The sequence below is a fragment of the Eutrema salsugineum genome, unplaced genomic scaffold (assembly GCF_000478725.1).
Source record: "Eutrema salsugineum unplaced genomic scaffold, Eutsalg1_0 scaffold_13, whole genome shotgun sequence".
In the NCBI taxonomy this organism is placed as follows: domain Eukaryota; kingdom Viridiplantae; phylum Streptophyta; class Magnoliopsida; order Brassicales; family Brassicaceae; genus Eutrema; species Eutrema salsugineum.
Genome location: NW_006256885.1, coordinates 4,960,299 through 4,974,617, shown reverse-complemented (window position 1 = coordinate 4,974,617; position 14,319 = coordinate 4,960,299). Strand labels below are relative to the sequence as shown.

Genomic DNA, 14,319 nt, shown 5'->3' with positions numbered 1-14,319 from the left:
CACTCGTGGGAGTCTTCAGATCCTTTAAGAAAGTAATAACAAGCAAAATAATTTTAGTCAGTTAGCAAGTTTTCCATTTTTGCCAAGGCAGCTATGAACAACCTATATCCCGAAACTACCATTTTTTCTTCAAACAGACCATTAAACGGAGTCCCCCTTTCAAAAAGGTAAGAGTAATTTTTGCCATAAGCCCATATTTTTTTCAAGAAACCCTTTCTCATTATAGAAGCCTTGGTCCATAGAAGTGGGGAATTTCCCCTCCCCCCCCCCCCCCCAAAAAAAAGTATATAACACGGTACAAGCCCAGCAAAGTGTTTTGTTTTTTTTATCAATTAAGAACAAGGAACTTATCAATCAACTCAAAACAAAGTATACTTCCTCGTGATTGACCATATTATCTAAGAAAGCGCTAGGACATTAACGACGTAACAACACAACTGACCTTTCGAAGCCTACGATCTTCACCTTTTTGGCCAACAGTATATGATGGCTGGTCCACCTGGATGGAAGATTCTTTTCCGACCTGCTTTTCTAAAGTATTCTTTCTAGCTTCAGAAGCTTCCGTTTCAAGATTTCCAGGTACTCTATCATGTTCAGATTTCCCATGAAACTCTGGTTCATCTTCAGAAGTCCCCTTTGCATCCGAAGTAGTACTGCAAGTACTTTGAAGTGAAGATTTCTCGTGAATAGAAAATGTGGGAACTTGATCTGCCATTAGATCATCTTCTGAATTATCTGCTCGTTCTTCACCAAGATCACTGGGTAAAGACTGATCTTTCTCAGACCTAAAACTTGCCACCCCTACTAATTTGCTTTTCGAGTCCTGAAGGAAAAAAAAATAGTGCTGGATCAGTAGCCTTACCAAAGTTCATCTCTAGCTTTAATGTGTTTTGCTGTTCATTTCTAAATACTTTATTTGCATCTTCAAAAGACCGACTGATGGTAAATTAGAGCTGAGGAATCTTACAGTTTTTGACAACCCAACTTTTTCTGCTGAAAGGCTTTCAGTTACATTTTGACTTCCTTCATCATCCTTCTCTGAACTTGCAGCGGCTTCCTTCATATATCTGCAGAGGATGCAGTACCCAAGAAGAGCATTACAGATTCAGTGGAAGCAAGGAGCACTAGTGCGTGCCCTAAGATGAGATACATAATATGTTCTAAAATATTCTTCCACAATTCAAACGCTAAGATGGGATAGATAATATGTTTTGAAAAATTCTTCCAAATACACAGGTTCTCACTTGATGGTTCCACTATGCCGAAGTGAGGACTGCAATGCTCGTCTAGAGTTCCGTATCCAAGGATGAGAGAGCAAAGTCTTTGCATCAGGTCTCTGCCTGGAATCCTATAATATGCAAGACACAAATCAGATGCACATACTGGATACTAAGTAAATCAGAAGTGCCAAGGTTCTGGTACAGACGTTGGTGGAATGATTAAACTTTCTTGCATTATACTATACCTTCTTGAAGCACTGTCGTAGAAAGTCTGTAATATCTGGAGAAAGACTATCAGGAATAGGAGGGTTGTCATCCTGCCACGAAACCAGAAAAAGGCAATAGTTAGTCACTTCTGGCTAACAGCTTTTGCATTTTTTTTCAGGACAGAAGTGATTTACAACAAGGAAGCATACGAAAAAGAAAAGCTAGGAAGAGACCTAAATTTCTTGACTTAATTAATGCAAACTCATAAAATGTTTTCAAAACCTGAACAATACGAAAGAGGGCTGGCATTGGCTGCAGATCATAGTAAGGAGGTACACATGTAAGAAGTTCAATAACAGTGCATCCAACGCTCCAAATGTCAGAAGCCGCACAAACTCCGGACATTTCAATAACCTAAAACAGAAGTTGGGTATACGTCAACTCGCACATATCAAGAAAACGTGCTGCAAAAATTACCAACCTCAGGAGCCATCCAGTAAGGAGTTCCAACCACTGAGTGAGTATTAACATCAGCTTCGTTTAGTTTAGTGGCAACTCCAAAGTCAGCAAGCTTAACAAGACCCTGAAGTATGAGACAGTTAAGTATTTACCTAAGGAAGAATAGCCTAGAAGAATCTTATGAATCCGAGAAACAACAGATCTTGAAACCAATAACAAATTAATGAAGAAATGGCTGAGAATAACTAACAAATTACATAAAGCACAGAAAAACACACCTCCTTTGTCGTCAAAATATTTGCACCCTTGATATCTCGGTGTATGACACCCTGCTCATGCAGATATACTAAACCTTCCAAGACCTGTATTCACTAGTGAGTACACAATCCATAAAAAAACTTCGCTCAACTAGAAAGATATATACAGACCTGAGCAATGTAAACAGCCACCAACGATTCTGGGAAAGGTCCAAATTTATTTGGTTTAATTATGTTTGCAAGAGACCCATTCTCAACGTACCTGCAAACACATTATCGAACTTGAGTTTCCAGACCGTAGTCCAGCGTGGACCAATATAACCAGAAAAGAAGCAACTTACTCCAGAATAATGTGAAGGTGAGTCTTTGTCTTCGACGACCCAAGATACTTTACAATGTTTTTATGGTTCAAGTTCTGCAATGATATATAATCATCTTAGAAGACATAGAGGAAGATTGCATCTTTACCAGCATAACCATTAATGAGAAGAAGCTAAACAGTCCTAGGCAATGTTAAGGCTAACGAATTTGTAACTGAACAATAATAGTGGGATATGGAAGAAAGAAGCTACCTTCAACAGATCAATTTCTTGCTGGTGAGAATAATATAACCACCGGAAATCACCCACATGTAACACCACCATGATTCAAGTCAGTACAGAAGTGGTAAAGAGAATTCGAGACCACATTGAATCACACTAAGACGAAACAAATAGCAAAGACAGATAAAAGTAACAAACCATAATAGTGTTAAGATCCTCTTGAACAATATTTTCCAATGAGACTTGTTTGATGGCCACAAAGTCTCCATTCTCCAAGTCTAATCCTTTATAAACTCGACCATAAGCTCCTTTACCAATTTCATCTCCCAGCATCTGCGCTCAAAATTCAAGAATCAAACCTTGGGGAGTTAATTTAACCTTGAGCAGACAAGGATCAATGAAAAGAGACAAATTTCATTTTTGCCCACCACGATTTAGCGTTCCAATTTCGAATTGGTAGAGCTAGAATCCAAAAAAAAAAACCAAATTCCCAGGAATTGCGGAAGAAGAAGCTTACATATTTGTTGTCGAGAGTCTTTGATTTGTGGAACTGAGATGACGTCATTTGCCGCGCCATCTCTTCTCGTTGCTTCCTCCGTCAGCAAACAAAAAGAAAAATGCAGCGAGACAATTGCTCCTCAGAGAAACCGATCCATTTACCAAAGGAAATAACAAGAATTAGGGTTTAATTTCTAAAAATTGAAGGATTTGAGATGGGTTGAAATTTCAGATATATTCAGATGCCAGCCGTAAGACAGTAGTGAGAAAATATGGCAATTAAAAAAACGACAAATAAAATAAAAGCTAAGCAAAAAAAAACAAAAGAAAAAAAAAAAAGGAAAGAACACAACTTTTTGACTTATGTTAATTCCTCATGCGCCATTTATCTTCTTTTTTATGGGGCCCATATTCTTTTCTTTCTTCACGATTTCACCCCACTCTTTCCCGAATTATAAAATATCTGGCCTTTCGTCCAATTACAGAATGTTTATCATTTTAAAAGTCGGTCCAAATATTAAATGCTTCTTTCATTAGTTTCTGTCATTGTTAATAAATTATTTAAAATCAAGGTGGTTAGTATTCATTAATGTGTTATAAACAATTTTGAACATTTTCTATAACAAAAAAAAAACAATTTTGAACATTATATTTTGTACTCCAATTTTTTCTCAACCGGAGGAGCTAGGATAAGCGGATGTTATGGCTTCCTAGTTATGGCCACTCAAATTATAATTTCATGAAACAAATTGATTTACATACAAATAACTACGAAGCAACAAACTTATGCATGGTGGTCTAAACTCTATAGGACCAAAAACAAAACCATCATGCCTAGTATTAAATCTGAACAATAAAAAACAAACAAACAAGTCCATGCAGGTGAGGTGAAATTACAAGCGCGTAATCACCAAACACCAAAACTGGAGCGTGAGGAAAAAGTCGGTAGGTTCATTGGTAACGTCAGTAGACTAAGGAAGAGAGAGAGAGAGAAAAAAAAGCTAACCAATCGTGGAACTCAGAGAGATCTATCACGAAACCCTAGTTAGTCCAAGAGAGAGGAGGATTAAACTCTGTTGAAGACGGCGGCGATGACGTCACCTGACGGGAAGAAACCAATATCGAAGAAGACGAGCAGGTGCTGCACGAAGATGGGGATGAAGAGAGGACCGTGGACGGTGGAGGAGGACGAGATACTTGTGAGCTTCATAAAGAAAGAAGGAGAAGGAAGGTGGAGATCGCTTCCCAAGAGAGCTGGTTTACTCCGATGCGGTAAAAGCTGCCGTTTACGGTGGATGAACTATCTCCGGCCGTCTGTCAAACGCGGCGGTATCACCTCCGACGAGGAAGATCTCATCCTCCGCCTTCATCGCCTCCTCGGCAACCGGTGCGAACACATTTATATATATACATATGTTATATAATTACTCAGATTAACTACAAAAACCAAATAAGTTTTTAGTATATTAATATCAAACGACATACATAAAAGATCGTAATTTCTATATATAAGTAGTGCGTGTGTATTTACGCAGAACGTAGCGTTTTTCGTTTGTTTAGACTAGGGTTTAATTTCTTCTACATAAACACATCAAGATTCTTTCATTTGATCACATTTATCACTCTATTGATATATATAATGTTGTTATATATGATCACATTTTATATTTGTCCATTTATCACTGTATTTATATATATATATATATAATGTTGTTATAGAGGAATATATATAGTAATCAATCGTTTGTTGTTTTAGAGACACATATATATATATATATATATATATATATATATATGTGATCAGATGCTAATTCGAATGTGTGATGTAAGGTGGTCACTGATCGCGGGAAGGATACCGGGAAGGACTGATAATGAGATCAAGAACTATTGGAACACTCATCTTCGTAAGAAACTCTTAAGACAAGGCATTGATCCTCATACCCACAAGCCTCTTGCTGCAAACAACACTCATCAACCCGGCCGAGACGAAGTTTCCGGTGGACAAAATCTTGTCGAGCATAATTCTACTTCTCATACTGCTAATACCACCGTTAGTAACGGAAATGGAGCTAGCAAGATCAGTACCAGCGTCTTTGGTGATGAAGACGACGAAGACTTTGACTTCTGTTACGATGACAAGTTCTCTTCCTTTCTGAATTCCCTTATAAATGATGATCCTTTTGATAGTAATATTCCAATATCCCAGCCGTTTCAGACGCACAATTGTACCGATGAGATCGTTGGAACGTCGTCGAGCTCAGTACATGACCAGAGACCTGAAGATATGTAATTTGGTTGATCGTGATGTCTCTTCAACATATATATCTACCATAATTCGAGAAGTGTATTCATGTGATTTCAAGGTTGGGTATATAAATATATGTGTGCTAAGTTGTTTTGTGGTGATCTGTGTGATTACAATATAACTCTTTTATGTGTAATTGATCACATAAACCTTTATATATGGTATATCTCTTGTATCATGTTTCTTTTTCATGCCTCATTCGAATGAATGAATTAGTTACAAAGCTTTCTACTTAGAGCATGAACATTGTTAAAACTCAATTGGGTCTTATAATATTTTTTTTAATATTTTTTATTAAAATGGAAAGAATAATGATGAAACATATGTCAGGGAAAAGATGAGGAAGGAAAAAATATTTTTTTTTCTCCATATTGAAGAACCAATCATATGCATCCACCTGTTTTAAAAACGTCTCTTATGCATTATAATATAAGCGACGTCTTCTCGATTAAAATAATAATATTTATTTTTAAGAAATGCTGTAAGAGACAGCAATGTTCATGGTCTTAAGTTCTTACAAACAATAATCTTATTTAGTTTATTATATATATTACATCATCGTGTGGGTATATATATAATATTATGGAACTGTGGAAATTAATAAGAATGTGTTTAATTTTTAATCCAGTACAAAAGGTGAAAACAATGCTTACTATCTTAAACAATGTTACGAGATATGAAATATAGTTATTTGGATAATTTCTATCAAACAATTGCAGTCCGTTAAATTTGTAATGCACGAAATTTAAAAACAATAAAGATTGTACCTTAACATTAAAAAGCTATTAGCGCATTCGGAAAAGTTTACTTACATACTGAAGGATCAGCTCCCTTTTCAAGTTTTGTAAAGTTTCTTGCTTAATCCTGCTTTTTCAAGTATTTCAGTCACAAGCATGTACATCCATGTATAGATGAATCAGCGAATGTACATGCATGTAAAGATGAATTAGTTAACATATGCATATATAGTAAAGTTGGATACTCAAAGTTTGTCAAGTATTTCACATATAAGTCTGTTTGCACCATTGACAATATAATTTATGTTACTAAAATGTGTATCAGTTTATGCATCCATTTTATCGTGCAGATTCACTGTTAAAAACAGGCATCTTACGTATAAGTCACTACTCAGTACTCAGTGTACTGTGTACTCACTAGTTACTCATCATACATAATCTCATTGATGAAAGGTCCGTGCGTTCTCCGTCCCTCAATAATTCTGTTATCACAAAAGAACACCATGCCGTTTTGGCGTTGAACCTTTACACATCTCCACAGTTAAGCCACATGAAAACGCCGCTGTTAAACCAAAGATTGGCCCAAACAATTAATGGTGGGCTTAAGTGGTGTTAGAGTCTAGATTATAGACCAAGCTTAAATATAATAACGCACGGATTTATCTGATATAATTTGAGCCGTTAGATTGATTGACGTTTACTTTAGATAGTTGACTTTAAACCCTTTTTTTTTTGACAGCCATAAGTTCGACTGAGAGAGTATTCTTTCTGCTCCGACCTAACCTTCTTCTCTCTTTGACCTTTCGGTTCACATCACAGCATCAAAACTAAATAAACTCTATAACAGAAATTCATTCGCGCAAATTTACAAAAAAGAATGCTTTTTAATCGGAAATCCCATATTTAGATAATTAGACTGTATATTCATGAAGATCTTTTTTTATATACATAGCTAGATATATCATTTATAATTTAGATACTGGATTTATCTCCCAATATATCTCATCAATCACAGTAAGAGAAAACGTTCTAAACGAACGTGTCATGACTATTTCAACGAAGGAACACAACAAACCGATATATAATTCGAGTTATATCAAAAGAAAAAAGATAAAGAATCGAGTACATGTATGATATACATGGAATACATAAACAGGCATAAACATACACATTCATCTGCATAGATACATATAATACATTCAATGTCGATTTTCAAAATCAGTTTACAAATTTGATGAAGAGTAAAGCTACGTACCGATATGAAGATAAAGTCGCAGAAACTATTGTTCAATGTTTTCTTGTAGTTTTTTTTTTGTTTGTTACGGATGTTCTTCTCTCTCTCTCTCTCTCTCTCTCTCTCTCTCTCTATAACAAAAAATATTGATGTACCCATGGATATGTGTTGAGGATCTGTAGTAATTATTTTGCAAAGCTGAATTAGGTAATTAAAAGAAAAACAAGAATTGACCGGTAGATTTGGTCTCTCGTTTTGTGTTTCTAACGGAAAGCTTGATCTTATTTGGAGATAGTCGATCATAAAGGTTATAGAACCTGTTAGGTACCAACTAAATACTCTTCATCAGTTTAATCACCCCATCCGTGAACGTCTCACTCTTACTCTCTAGGAGTTATCGCCATTGTAGAAGGTATGATTATGTCTCTTTCTTTTTATCACCATTTTCTTGTTTAAAATTAATTAAATAACTTTTTTCCTTTTAAAAGAAACTATTCATCAGTTAAATTCAGACCATATATGGTATTTGGTTCTCAAGTCCTCAAAGAATAGTTTTGACACTAAATTGTATAAACTTCAATAAATTGGAGTTAGAGAGGATAGGTCCTACCTCACATATCGTTGCCTATTATCTGAGCAAACAATTTTTCTTGGTCATCTAACATTGTGGCTCGAATTTGGTGGATGCATTTAATCAAAGAACTAGGTGTACAATAATATATCTGTTGTCTTTCCTCGTCAAATCTTTGTTCACTTGGCAAATCGCAATGTCCATTCTTTTGCTACCTCGTCATGCTTTTCTCTATCCGACACGTATAGCCGTGCAATCACTGGTAAAGCTGGATTATCTGGTAACGAAAGAATAAGAGTAAAGACTGTTTGTGAGAGAAAGGAAAGGAACACATGAACTTTATTAGACCAGAAAAAAACTAATGAAATTTCTTAGGCAGATAGACCTGAGCTAACCAATCCCTCAAAGGACTTGACATTGTCTGATCTGATGCATGAGATTCGAGTAGAGACTTACAGGGTTCAGGTTTTAAGAAGATGGATCTGATGGCTTGTAAGACTTTTGTGATTGTAAGAGCTGGGCTCCAACTGTCTCTCAGGATATCCACACTTAAACTCCCGGCAGTATCGACATTGCAATGGTAGATCCGAGTCTTGAAAACCACCTACAAATCCTCACCATCTTAATCAAAAGACTCAAAAAGAAGATGTTAAACTACTGATATAATGAAAGTGCAAGCTCAAGCCTAAAAACCGTAAGCTTCGTTCTCTCAGGACACAAAAGGTCAAGAATTCGCTACAAAATGTATCCTAAGACTTTGATGTAAGAAAGAAGACTATGTAACTCCTTCTGCCAGACTCTGAAACTCACATTTATCAAAGTGTGACGCAGTTCAAGCCTTAATCAAAAGACCAATAGAGATGCAAAAGATCACGACGCATTGATATTCAGTAATTAGTTCTTCTAAAGACATCAGCTTTCTAAACCCAAAATCATTACCAGTTAAATCAGTGAAGCTCCCAATAGAAACGAATGATAAAAGTTAGCTACTTTCACTAAAATAGTCAACCAGAGAATCCAAGATCATACCTTAGGTGGCTTGAAGGGATAATCAGACGGAAAAATTATATCCAGAAAAAAGATCCCTCCTTCATACGGAGTTCCTGCAAAAATCGAATTCCCAATCCAAATCAAAAAGACTTGAAAGCTAACAAATTTTCATCGGATTCTCCAGAAACTAACCAAAGGGACCAATAATGGTTGCGATCCAATGGTAGAGATTATCCCCTTTGGGTCCAGCGGAGCAATCAGGAGGCGGATCCACGTTCAGCTCCGCCATCTCCCTCTGTATCCGCTTCCCAGAAGCAGAAACAGAAGTCTTCGCTACCCAAGACGACGCCGTTCCTGAATATCCGGCGTACATCGCCGTCGGTAACGGCTTAAACCTCCCGCTTCCGCCAGGTGTCATCATCTCCCGTCGTCGTCGTCGTCGTCGTCGTCGTCCCTACTGCTCTGCTTATCCAATCCATTTTACTTCAGCGTTTCGCTCGCACTCCATCCGGGAAAAGTTCTCCTAAACGCCGCGTTTCAGTCCGATCAGTTAAACAAATAAAGTAATTCTCGCTGACGTGGCGAATCCCTAATATTTATTCACCGCTCTACGTCTATAATTTTGTAATCATTTTTTAATTTTTGGCTTTTGTTTTTGAATTATTCACACATTGTGGAGCATATTGGATCATGATCATGTTATAACCACAAGAGTTCTTAATAATTTCGATAAATGATTATTCAAATTTCGTTAATTTTGGAAATAAAATTAAGTATAAGATCCTCCAATGTCAAATTGTCCTATGAATTTTTGTTTTCTGAATACCAAGAATAACGGAAGATCTCCATAAATTTTCAATAAATACAAGGCAATGATTCATTTGAAAATGAAATTTCAATCACTCTAATTCGAAAATTTTAGCTCAAAGATGAAACAAGAAGAATGACAACATGTGATCTCTCTCTCTAGCTACACTTACACAGTTACACTACACCACATTAAAACAATAAATACTGGTAATCGGAAAAAAACCAAGCCGCCTTTAGACATCTCCGGTTACTACAAAACCGCGTTGTGGCCAACGATCTACAAAAGGCGGTCAGGCTGAAGTAACAGTAGTAGTAGCAGTGTGAGAGCTAACGGTGCTAAGAAGGGAAGATGGTAGATGGAGATGATAAGTGCGTTTGCGTTCCCTACCAATGGACTTACGGGTCCTAACGCAGTCGTAGGAAAGTTCCCTCCCGTTGCGTTTGCGTTTGGGCTGAGATAGATTGAAAAAGATTTCCATGTGAGTTAAGCAAATATTGCGTTTTTCAAAAGGTTTAGAAACTAGAATAAAAATAAAATCCTGATTGTTTACCTTCCAGTATATGCACATGTTTTGTAACCTGCAAAACGCACAAGCAACCAAATTTGAGATTTCAAGCAACATGTACGCATAGACTTTATAGAATTTTTATAGCGATGATTTGATCAGAGAAAATCGAGAAAAACTTACTAGGATCTCTAGTCGTAGTGATGGCTGTGCCACTAAAGTCACAAGTTCCACCTGTACTTTTCTTCTTCTGGTAATAGTCATTGTAAGCAAAAGAAGCATGGCTCTTGATATCGTTCGGGAAAAAGCAAGCTTGGCCTGGTTGAATCAGGGCACAGTTAGCTCCTCCTTGACCACACGCCCAATTCAAACCGCCCTCCAACTCATCTTCTTCAGCATCCGCTTTAGCCACGCAGAACAACGTTGAACCAGCAGATTCAGAGCCATCGGTTAAGCCAAGAGGATAAACCGATGTTCCATTAGGAAACAAAATCCCCCAGTTTCTTTCCGAGACTGGTCCAGACAGCTTATCTTCGTTGTACAGCTCGTAGATGTATGTGTTTATAGGTATGTCTGGTCTGCTAGGAGGGCCTGAGTTGTTCAACACTCGCTTGATCAAGTTACTGTTGAAAGTCTCGGCGTTAGCCAAGTTTGCATCAGCTTCACCAGCTCCACCAGACGAAGGCCAGCCAGTCTCCGTGACAACGACAGGGATCTTGGAGAAATTCAAAGCTTCCATTGAGTAGTAAGCAGCATCAACCATAGCATCAAACATGCTGTTGTAATGTAAAAGCGTGTTGGGATCAACAATCTGCTTCACCGGAGAAAGCTGCTTGAACAAGGCGTATTCAAGCGGGAAAATCTTGTTGGCGGTTGTGTAACCGTAGTAAGGATACGCATTCAACATGAAAAAAGAACCCGTGTTCTTCAGGAACTGGAGAAGCTGGTAAACGGTCGTGTTCCAAGACGGGCTAAAAGTCGATGTAGATGGAGGAAACGGTTTAGGCATTATATCCATAGACATAGGGCTCGAAACTTTGACCTTGAAGTTGAGGTTAGAAGCCACAAGAGCCTTGTGAATGTTGTTGAGAGCCGAGGCGAGAATCGGAGCCACGTGTGGAGTTATGGTGAGAACTTCGCTACCAACAGCAATGGCGGTTATGTTAGTTGAAGGTACATAAGCAGCGACGTTCTTGTTAACCCATGAAGCTGCTGCTGATGGATACCGTCCGATTTTGAGGATTTCCTCATTGGTTACACCGACCATTACTTCGATGCTGGTGTTGGCAAATGCTTTGAGCATGTGGCTATTGGCATCATAGAGACGAACGTGTGTGATCTGTCGTGATTTGAGAAGCGTTACAATGTCAGAAGGCGACGGCATGTTGGTGAGACCTGTCCCGATGTTTACGCCGATGAATGCAGCTGTATAAAGATTCAGTTTTTAAACGGATTCAGAGTCTTGGAACTTGACCAGACTAAGAAAGACTCGAGATAATGTATTGTGATCTGAAGAAATTACCGTTTGTAGTCGCAAGAATCGAAATTAGGAGCAAGATTGACCATCTCGGAAGCAACATTGGAACCGAGAGCTTGAAGCACTAAACCTATAAAAAAAACTCTGACAAGTTCAAAACTGAGTCAAATGCTAATGATTGTAACAGCAACTTCAATCTCAACAAGGCATGGATTGTAGATTTCTCACTAACTCAGCAAAAACTGTTTTTTATTTGTTTTTTTGCTTTTTCAGGAGAGTAATAATTGAGACTCGTCAAATATGGTAAGAACCCTAAAATCAAGTAAGCAACTTTAGATACTAAATCATATATATATAAATGAGGATTTCCGAAAGGAAGTAAAATTATTGGAGTATAGACACTAATCTAACGCTCTGCGAATAGAACAAGCTAAACAGTCAAAACAGTAACCCATCGAGCATTCGAGAAGCCACGCTTTTTTTTTTTTCTATCTTATCTTTACTCTTTTGTCGTTTCGTTCTTTGAGACATGTTCTCTGCAAACAGGATTTGCAGAGCGAAGAAAAATGTGGAAGATTCTAGTGAAAAGCTGGTTCGGACACAAGCTAAGACAACAACAGTGCGATAATAATCAAAATATCCAGATGCAAAAATCAAGAAATTATTAGTACACTACCTAATTAGAGCTTGTCCGCTTCAGGATTCACTCGGAGAGGATTTAGATCACAGAGAAAGAAAGAAAAGAAAAAAACTCTCGAGGTTTTGCTGTAGAGACAGAACAGGGCTAAGCAGATTCAGAGATGTTTGTAGTGTAATGAACCCACCGAGGAAAAAAAAAAGTAAAGACTTTTTCTTTCCTTTCGGCGAAAATTATTTTCGAAATGGAGGAAAGGGGAAAAAATGAAAAAAAAAAAAAAGATATTCAGAGATTGCTGTGCTCTCAGTTTAACTTGGTTTTCTCTCACTTTAATGCGTGGGAAACCAGAGAGGTGTGTGTGACTGTGTGGGAAGGTGAGGCTTCAAAGTTCAAAGAGTTAAATAAGCTATTAAATAACAAATTACATATACATACATCTCTAATTATACAAGTTTTATTCTTGACACCTACTATACGGCTATATTATCCCACCTTCTTAATAAAAAGGGAATTAATAATTACGTAAAAAAACAAGATTTTGCGTAGCTGCAGACTACAGTTTCCACACTCTTCTCATGTTCTTTTCGGTTTTGCCCTTTTATTAAACTATATATAAATTTGAATCAAATGAAAGATCCATGTGATTGCTAATTTCATGTGCATAATTTCCAAATGTTTTATTGTTAGGGACTCTTTAAACGTATTTATTGGATTATAGTTTGGTATGATTCAATGGTAAATATGATCTGTAAATAGTTACACAGTTTGTTATGGATATTATTAGCTGACAATTGTATATAGCTACGGTATTTTCCCCTTTACTCAATAACAGAAATTCTGTTCCCAAACTTCTTCTTCCTTTGTCCCTCAAGCTCATTCATCTTCGATTGAGCTTGATTCCATTTCTGTTCAACCTTTTCTTCTTCTAATAGTATTTATCTTGGAAGCTCTCTAGTTACTCTTGATTCCGTGATTTCGTTCATCACCACAAGTCTTCAAAATTATAAAATAAATTCATCGTCATTTTTACATTTACGAGTAGTAACGACTCTGAAGTTCTGAACGAATTGACTACATATACTGGTCTCGTATAATTTTTTAAATGATAATTGTCAATTACATTATTCTTGAAATCGATAACTTTTCCACATATATTTTTCAATTTTTTTCAAAAAAATAAACAAGAAATATCATCGACATCATCGCCTTGTATTAAAGTTTAATATTCAAGCAACGTGCTCTATGGGGAAAACTGAAAATTCAAAATAATTCCAGAAACCTGCGACGACCAAGACTTTGGTCGGACTGGATTATATAAGAGACTCGGGCAAGTCAAGTAAACGCAACCCAAAATATCACGGCTAAGAAGAAAACATACATTTTTAATAAGACACATAAACTCTTTGAGCAAAAAAAAAAATACAAATAAGACACATAAAATCATATGACCATTTGAAATTAAAATTTAATAATATGTAAATAAATATAGAGAAAACAAACTTTTCGCATTATTTGAAAAGGAAGGGAAAACAAAATAGAAAATAGAAGAAAATAGCTGGAAAAGTGGGAAAGGTGGAGTTAAAAAGTCTTCGGGTTACCTGATAAATCTGGAGGATTTTTCTAACAGGTCCCTTTTCCTTCACCATAACAACGATAGATGGGATCTAATGAGATAAGATGACAAAAAAAAGCACATGCTACATCAATGTCATGTCTCAAGATCATTCATGTCTCGAAATCGTTTTTTGGTAGACGAGTCGAAAATCTTGATCAGGTTAGAGTTCGGGTGCACGAAACAAACGAATATGAATAATTTGTGAATATCAGTAATCTGAAACTTCAACACTACCTGCTGGCTTATCCGAAGCT

At 36.9% G+C, this 14,319-nt stretch overlaps 4 protein-coding genes across 6 annotated transcripts in view; 1 reads left to right on the top strand and 3 right to left on the bottom strand.

Moving 5' to 3' along the window:
* LOC18025295 (MAP3K epsilon protein kinase 1) overlaps positions 1-3,420 on the bottom strand; it is a 7,722-nt gene extending 4,302 nt beyond the window's left edge. Inside the window, exons 1-12 of the mRNA XM_006407139.2 lie at positions 3,203-3,420; positions 2,884-3,018; positions 2,716-2,736; positions 2,485-2,558; positions 2,315-2,405; positions 2,165-2,248; positions 1,909-2,010; positions 1,710-1,841; positions 1,466-1,537; positions 1,245-1,348; positions 968-1,067; positions 443-823 (exon numbers count right to left, since the gene is read on the bottom strand). Coding sequence (XP_006407202.2) covers positions 443-823; positions 968-1,067; positions 1,245-1,348; positions 1,466-1,537; positions 1,710-1,841; positions 1,909-2,010; positions 2,165-2,248; positions 2,315-2,405; positions 2,485-2,558; positions 2,716-2,736; positions 2,884-3,018; positions 3,203-3,262 — 1,356 coding nt within the window. The 5' untranslated portion in view covers positions 3,263-3,420. The remainder of the gene's footprint in view (positions 1-442; positions 824-967; positions 1,068-1,244; positions 1,349-1,465; positions 1,538-1,709; positions 1,842-1,908; positions 2,011-2,164; positions 2,249-2,314; positions 2,406-2,484; positions 2,559-2,715; positions 2,737-2,883; positions 3,019-3,202) is intronic.
* A 113-nt stretch (positions 3,421-3,533) lies between these two features.
* Positions 3,534-5,973, top strand: LOC18025294 (transcription repressor MYB5). Its single transcript, XM_006407138.2, has 2 exons — positions 3,534-4,570; positions 5,014-5,973. Exons 1-2 carry the CDS (start codon positions 4,275-4,277, stop codon positions 5,471-5,473), a joined length of 756 nt encoding a protein of 251 aa, XP_006407201.1. The 5' UTR covers positions 3,534-4,274; the 3' UTR covers positions 5,474-5,973.
* A 2,043-nt stretch (positions 5,974-8,016) lies between these two features.
* LOC18025293 (constitutive photomorphogenesis protein 10) lies at positions 8,017-9,549 on the bottom strand. Its single transcript, XM_024159708.1, has 4 exons — positions 9,213-9,549; positions 9,060-9,133; positions 8,487-8,634; positions 8,017-8,307 (listed from the first exon to the last, which is right to left on the bottom strand). The coding sequence occupies exons 1-4, from the start codon at positions 9,439-9,441 to the stop codon at positions 8,210-8,212; spliced, it is 549 nt and encodes a 182-aa protein (XP_024015476.1). The 5' UTR covers positions 9,442-9,549; the 3' UTR covers positions 8,017-8,209.
* A 294-nt stretch (positions 9,550-9,843) lies between these two features.
* On the bottom strand, positions 9,844-12,888 carry LOC18025292 (glucan endo-1,3-beta-glucosidase 4). Of its 3 annotated transcripts, none has more exons than XM_006407134.2 (5): positions 12,490-12,888; positions 11,859-11,943; positions 10,520-11,761; positions 10,382-10,409; positions 9,844-10,282 (listed from the first exon to the last, which is right to left on the bottom strand). In XM_006407134.2, exons 2-5 carry the CDS (start codon positions 11,914-11,916, stop codon positions 10,108-10,110), a joined length of 1,503 nt encoding a protein of 500 aa, XP_006407197.1. In that variant the 5' UTR covers positions 11,917-11,943; positions 12,490-12,888; the 3' UTR covers positions 9,844-10,107. The 3 variants fall into 3 exon arrangements, with proteins under 3 accessions (XP_006407197.1, XP_006407199.1, XP_006407198.1); XM_006407136.2 differs by having other exon boundaries at positions 11,859-11,957; positions 12,490-12,842; XM_006407135.2 differs by having other exon boundaries at positions 11,859-11,955; positions 12,485-12,841.
* Between the last annotated feature and the right edge of the window lie 1,431 nt (positions 12,889-14,319).